Source organism: Rattus rattus, chromosome 14 (assembly GCF_011064425.1).
Source record: "Rattus rattus isolate New Zealand chromosome 14, Rrattus_CSIRO_v1, whole genome shotgun sequence".
NCBI lineage: Eukaryota > Metazoa > Chordata > Mammalia > Rodentia > Muridae > Rattus > Rattus rattus.
This window is the reverse complement of record NC_046167.1, coordinates 2,788,667-2,795,794: the sequence shown is the minus strand read 5'-3', so window position 1 is coordinate 2,795,794 and position 7,128 is coordinate 2,788,667. Positions and strand designations below refer to the sequence as shown.

The 7,128-nt window shown below is 47.8% G+C and overlaps 1 protein-coding gene across 1 annotated transcript in view; it reads left to right on the top strand.

The window, feature by feature from the left end:
* The first annotated feature begins 4,650 nt into the window (after window positions 1-4,650).
* The window catches only part of Gpr158 (G protein-coupled receptor 158), a 367,851-nt gene continuing 365,373 nt past the window's right edge, over window positions 4,651-7,128 (top strand). Inside the window, exon 1 of the mRNA XM_032884492.1 lies at window positions 4,651-6,660. Coding sequence (XP_032740383.1) covers window positions 5,759-6,660 — 902 coding nt within the window. The 5' untranslated portion in view covers window positions 4,651-5,758. The remainder of the gene's footprint in view (window positions 6,661-7,128) is intronic.

The window sequence follows — 7,128 nt, the reverse complement described above, 5'->3', positions numbered from 1 at the left end:
CTTGACCAATTTATCATTGAGTAGTTCAGCTTCCACATATATGTGGGCTTTCTGTCTTTTTGTTGTTGTTGTTGTTATTGAAGACCAGCCTTAGTCCATGGTGATGTAATAGGATGGATGGGATTATTTCAATCTTCTTGTATTTGTTGAGGCTTCTTTTGTGACCTATTATATGGTCAGTTTTGGAGAAGGTACCATGAGGTACTGAGAAGAAGGTATATTCTTTTGTTTTAGGATGAAATGTTCTATAGATATCTGTTAAATACATTTGGTTTGTAAATGTTAGTTTCTCTATGTCTCTGTTTAGTTTCTGTTTCCATGATCTGCCCATTGATTAGAGTGGGGTGTTGAATTCTTCCACTATTACTGTGTATGGTACAATGTGTGCTTCGAGCTTTAGTAAAGTTTCTTTTATGAATGTAGGTGCCCTTGCATTTGGAGCATAGATATTCAGGATTGTGAGTTCATCTTGGTAGATTTTTCTTTTAATGACTATGACATGTCCTTCCTTATCTTTTTGGATTACTTTTGATTGAAAATTGATTTTATTTTATATTAGAATGGTTACTCCAGCTTATTTCTTTGGAGCATTTGTTTGGAAAATTTTTTCCAGCCTTTTACTCTGAGGTAGTGTCTCTCTTTGTTACTGAAATGGGTTTTCTGTATGCAGCACAATTCTGGGTCCTGTTTATGTATCCAGCCTGCTAGTCTGTGTCTTTTCACTGGGGAATTGAGTCCATTGATGTTAAGAGATATTAAGGAATAGTGATTGCTGCAAATGTTCCTTACAGTGAGTCATTGCTCTGGTTTGAGACCTTTGGCTTCTGTGTCATGAAGTGAGAACTTTTGGTTTCTTTGGGGACTCAGTTGTGTCATGTGAGGATGACATATAAGACTATGTTTTTGCTGAAGCGGACACATGGGAGAATATTTTGCCAAGAACAGATGAGGCATTTTTTTTCAGGATGCAGTGTGGAAAAAGGGGATGTGGTGTTTTCTATATTGGATGCTTGAGAGAACGTGTGATGTTTGGAAAGGGTTTAAGTACAACCCATCAGACAGTAGATGATGCTGTCTGTCCTTGGTTCACTTTGCCACTCAATGCTGGTCATCATTGGACTTCACTGATGTCACTTTTTGGTATTGGTTCACCTTGTCACTGTTTGCTGGTCATCATTTGTGTGGCTCCATAGAGAGTAATGCCACCAAAGAACTTCTGGTGGTGCTCTGAGAGCTTCTTGCTGCTTCCATGGATTTGGGTGATTGGTAGAGCTTCATGGTTTCTTGTGGACTGAACTAGCACTGCTGATTTTATGTGAACTGAACTGCTGATATCCTGGCAAAAATAGATTGTATTCACTACAAGAACTATTTCTGAACAGGACCACATTCTCCTTTGCCCCATTAACCTTTCCTTTCTACTACATCTGGTGCATTGTTGGCTAGAAGGGAGGTTAAAGTATTTAAGCACACTTTTAAAGTTTTGAAAAATATAAGCCTACAGTAACACCATCAATATTAGTTCCTCATAACAACTCCTCCTTGTTATACTATTGCCCTGTGTTATGGAGATCCTGCTGCTTTGAAACAGCAAGACTGGCCCTTTCATGCATTCCAACTGTTCATAGATAATATAAATTTTGGGGTGGGACAACTCAGAGCCCTAGATCTGGGATTGGGTTATAGCTGAACTGGTCAGCATGTCAGCTCTTCTTTATCTGCACCATTAGGGGGGCTCTCCAGCACTGCTCTGGCTAGGTCACCCAATGCCACTATAGGCAGATGGCAGGGTCAGCTTTCCTGCTCTCATGCCCTTGGGGCTGGCTCACCCACACCCATGCTGCTAGATCCACTGTGCTGCCTAGTCAAGGTACAGGGCATACTCCCTAAAGTGCTGCAGCCTATGAGGGGCGTGGGCCAGCCCTCCCACTCTCACTCCCTCAGGGATGGCTTATCTGCATCTTCACCACCAAGGTCAGTTCCACTTTGTTGCCCAGGTGAGGTGCAGGGCCCACTTTCCTGAGTGCTACAGCCAGTAAGGGGGGAGGGCTAGCTATTGCTCTCATGACTTCAGGGCCAGCTCTCCTGACTACTGCAGGTGGCAAAGAGAGATGGGGGAGGGCATCAGCCATACATTCATGCCACCTCATGCCAGATGAGTGGCTGGACCAGCTCTCTCATATTCTCTTCCTTGTGGTTGGCTCACCTGTTCCTCCTCCACCAGGGCCAACATACTGCGCTGGCCAGGAGAGGTGGAGGGTCCCTTCTCTTGAGTGTGGCAGCTATTGAGGGGTCAGGGCCAGGTCACCCACTCTCTTGACAACCTCAGGTAGTGAAGGGTGAGGGGGAAGAGGGCATTTCCCCCCTCCCCAGCAACCTTACAGCAGAGGTAGAGGGACCAACTCTCTCTTGATGGTTCACCTACTCCCCCTAGATCAGGGCCAGCTCTACTGGCTGTTTGACCCTGGGTCTTTTGAAAATGTACCCATTATTCTTAACTGCAGAACCATACCTTCAGGCTCCACATATATTTCTTTAAAACAAGGCTAGAGCCAGTGCTCAGGTCTTTTGATTATTTTGGGGCACTAAATTAATTGTATAAAGGAACAACTAATGATAAATACCTTCCTTTTAAATTAGATACAGAAGACATTTAAATAATTTTAAATAAGTTCTATAAGTTTCCTAAAATAGTCACTGAGGAAATTACACTTAAGTTTTTAGATAGCTAAATAAATGCAAAAACAGAGAATACCATGACAAATTCAAGAGAAACTCCATCTGTAATTATTGCCACATGTGATATAACAGACTAATAAGCTGAAATTACTTCTACTTAGCATATGTTGCAAAGTAAGATTTAGACAAAAAGTCAGATATTATGCTGGCTAGTTTGATGTCAACTTACCCCTAGGCTAGAGTCATCAGAGAGGACGGAACCTCCAATGAGGAAGTGCTTCTGTAAGATCAGGTTATAGGCAAGCCAGCATTTCCTTAATTAGCGATTGATATGAGAAAGTCTAGACCATTGTGGTGGTGCCATCACTGGGCTAATTGATGGTTATGGGTTCCATAGAAAGCAGGCTGAGCAAGCCAAGAAGAGAAAGCCAGTAAGCAGCATCCCTCCATGGCCTCTGAATGAGCTTCTGCATCAGGTTTCTGCCCTCTTTCTGTTCCTTCCTGTCTTCCTTTGATGATGGATTGTGATGTAGAAATAATCTATTTCCTCCAAAACTTGCTTTTTTGGTCATGGTGTTTCATCACTGCAATAGTACTCCTAACTAGGACAGATATAAGCACAGAATCTACTTATAAGTAAATACAAATCAAATAACTATATTGTTAGCATAGTCACAAAAATGTATTAGGAAACCATATATAACAGCTGAGAAAACTGGTTGCTAAGTCCTATCCCAAAAGCCTTCATCCCTGGCTCGCTGAGCAAAACTCTTCTCATGAGAAAAGGATAGCTAGGTTCATCACCATCTAATTCCTTCACTAATTACCAAGTATATAGTGAGAGCCTACTGTACAGTGCCAGCAGTGTTCTAGATATTCAATGTACCACCATGATTGTGATTGGGAAGAAATTCCTTGTTTTGTCTCTTACATCCCAGTACTTAGACGTTGTTATTACTTGATGTGGATAGTGCTCCAAAGGCTCTTTCACTGGAAGCTTTGTCCTCAGCGTGGACGTGTTAATATGGTAAAACTTTAAGGGGTGGGACCTAGTAGAAGGCAACTAGTTTATGGGGTCTCTACTCTCACTAGTGGATGAATGCTTCATGCTGAGAGTCAGTAGGGCTTTGTGCGACTAGATTGTCATAAAAACCCTGTTTAGTCCTCCTCTCGATGCCAATTGGCTTCTCTCCCTCCTCAATATATTACTGAGCATCATACTGTCTTCCATGCTCTCCAGAAGGCCATCACCAGTCACCCAAATCAGGGACCACCTGATCTTGGACACCCACTGTGCAACGCTAAGAGCTAAACAAACATTTTTCCTTACCTATCAGTATGTAATGATAGAAACCCAGAATAGCCTAAGGTATTTTCTTGCCAGAACAAAATGATATATAGTACAGTAAGTCTCTTGGACTGGCATGAGTGACACTTTTGTTAGTTGGGGACTAAAATAAACCTGGGATTTTCTACATGTGTCTTCTTGAGGAATTCGAAAGTGGAGGCCCACTTGGAAAGTGCAGATGCAACAGGGAAATGTCACAGGAAACTTCAAGTGATATACCCAGGTGGCTTAGGGGCCCTTCCCAATTCTTTAAGGAGCTGACACATCTCTGGAGCCCTCCCTTGAAGTCTGAGCTGTTTTTCATCAATTCCAGTAACTCACTGACAGTGACTTTGTATCCCACACACTACAGATTCACTCTTTCTCGTCCTCATTCTCTCACAGTCTACAACACGCAATTCTTGGTCATGTCCCCTCTCCACACATCTTTATTGTCAGAGCTCCGCTTTCATTCTGGCTCCGAAGAAGAGATTCCTTAAATATGACATTTATTTTTCCTTGACGCTCAGCCAGTAGATGTCTCCATTACTCTCTCACAGCTAAGACCATCATTGGGAGGCCAGGTTTAATCATTTCCTTAACCGACAATGAGGAAGAGAATTTGATAATTTGCCTAAAAAAATGAGCAGATGCTAAGAAGGACACGTTTCCATCCTACGTTCCCTCCTCCCCAGTTTCAGTCAGAAATGAAAACTACTCTCTTCTCCCTCTTTTCCAGGCAAAAGGAAGGGCTGATCTAACTAAGCAAGCCAGATGCCTACAGCCTCCTCCTGCTCAGTAGCCCAAGTTTCCTTCGCTTTCAGCCACCAAAAGCGCCGCTTCTCCCCTCTTTCCCGCCCACTCCTCGCCACCCCTGCAGGTTTCCGAGTCATCAGGGAACACGAGTGGGTGAAAGCAGCGCCGCCGCCTCCTCCTCCGCCTCCTCAGTGCGCCTCGGGTTCAGCACTGGACAGCTCCCGCCCCAGCCAACAAATGGCAGTCAGCTGATTGACAGAGGCGCCGACCAAACAGGGCACAAGACGACTTGAAGCCGCCCTACAAGGGTTTGGTTGCGGCCAAGCTGTCTCTTTAAACTGGTTTCATCTGAGAGCAGGGAGAGGCAGCGGTGTGGTTTATGGTAAGGGCTCCAGTTAACCAGCTGCCTGGCAGTCTGGACTCCAGAGACACAAACGTCTTCAAAGAAAACCTGGGTTCCTTGGGACTCGCCGCTGAGCTCGCGGCGTGGATCCGTGTGCGCGCTTTCATCTCGGGGCGGAAGGGTCGAGGAGGGGCCAGAGCCAGGAGGCGGGAACGACCTGCCAAGGGTGAGATGATGGAGCAGCGTCTTCAGTGGCCGCGGTGGCAGCATCAGCAGCATCAGCAGCATCAGCACCAGCTCTTGAACACACCTCAATGAGAGCGGCGGTGGAAGCGGCTGAGCAGAAAGACGTAAGCGGGCTAACTATAGCTGCCGGGGATGTAACCTGTTTGGCTCAAGGCTGCGAGGTGCGTAATCCCGAGCAGACCCATTGTGGAGCGGGACACAGCCAGCATTGCCACAGGTGATTTGGGTCTGTGACGGCAGCTGAACCAGCTGGGCCAATTTCAAAACATTCTATTTTAAAGTCCATCTGGACTGGGCTCCACCTGGAGAAGGAAGCCTCTCCCCCAAAAGTCTTACTGGTGATAAATTGAGGACCGAAATTTACAAAGTGACTCCTCCGGTTATCTCCTCTCTTCTGTGCTAGACAGATGGGAGCCATGGCTTACTCTTTACTCCTCTGCCTCCTGCTCGCTCATCTGGGATTGGGAGAGGTTGGTGCCAGCCTCGACCCTTCAGAACGGCCAGATTCTTCTCGAGAGAGGACTTCGAGGGGGAAGCAGCACGGTCAGCAGCTGCCGCGAGCCTCTGCCCCGGACCCCTCTATTCCCTGGAGCCGCTCCACAGACGGCACCATCTTGGCACAAAAACTAGCCGAGGAGGTGCCCATGGACGTGGCCTCTTACCTCTATACTGGGGACTTCCACCAGCTGAAGAGAGCCAACTGCTCAGGCCGCTATGAGTTGGCGGGCCTGCCGGGGAAGTCACCGTCCCTAGCCAGTTCCCATCCTTCCTTGCACGGGGCGCTGGACACTCTGACACACGCCACCAACTTCCTCAACATGATGTTGCAGAGCAATAAGTCTCGGGAGCAGACCGTGCAGGATGACCTGCAGTGGTACCAGGCTTTGGTGCGAAGTCTCCTGGAGGGTGAGCCCAGCATCTCCCGGGCGGCCATCACCTTCAGCACCGAGTCGCTGTCCACGCCCGCCCCGCAGGTCTTCCTCCAGGCCACCCGTGAGGAGAGTCGCATCCTGCTGCAGGACCTGTCCTCCTCCGCTCACCACCTGGCTAACGCCACTCTGGAGACCGAGTGGTTCCACGGGCTTCGGCGAAAGTGGAGGCCCCACTTGCACCGCCGCGGCTCCAATCAGGGGCCACGGGGCCTGGGCCACAGCTGGCGGCGCAGAGATGGGCTTGGCGGGGACAGGAGCCATGTCAAGTGGTCTCCACCTTTTCTGGAGTGCGAGAATGGGAGTTACAAGCCCGGGTGGCTGGTCACTCTCTCTGCTGCCTTCTACGGGCTTCAACCTAACCTGGTCCCGGAATTCAGGTAGGAAGAGGGTTGGATAGGGCACACACAGAGTCATCTTTTGGTTTTGTAAATAGGCACTCTGGGGAAGCACACTTGTCTGCCAGTGAGACTTAAGTCTCCAGCCTTGGAACAGAACTTCAGACTAAGAGAAGTCCAGGCGAGCTCATGCGCGGAGGGGTGACAAATGCCCGGTCTGTCGGTCTGTCTGCTTTAGTCACTCACAGAAAGCCATTCCCTGGTGTGCAGCGGCAGCGGGGCTTGGAGGATGTAGCAATTGGTCTCAATCTTTCCATAGCACAAGGGGAGAAGGTTAACAACGGTGTGCCCGAACTTTGGGAGAGCTTGGGCTGTGCCCATCAGAGTCAAGAACACCGGTTGTGCATGTGTGTGTGTGTGTGTGAGAGAGAGAGAGAGAGAGAGAGAGAGAGAGAGAGAGAGAGGAGGGAGGGAGGGGAGGGAGGGAGGAGGGAGAGAGAGAGAGAGAGA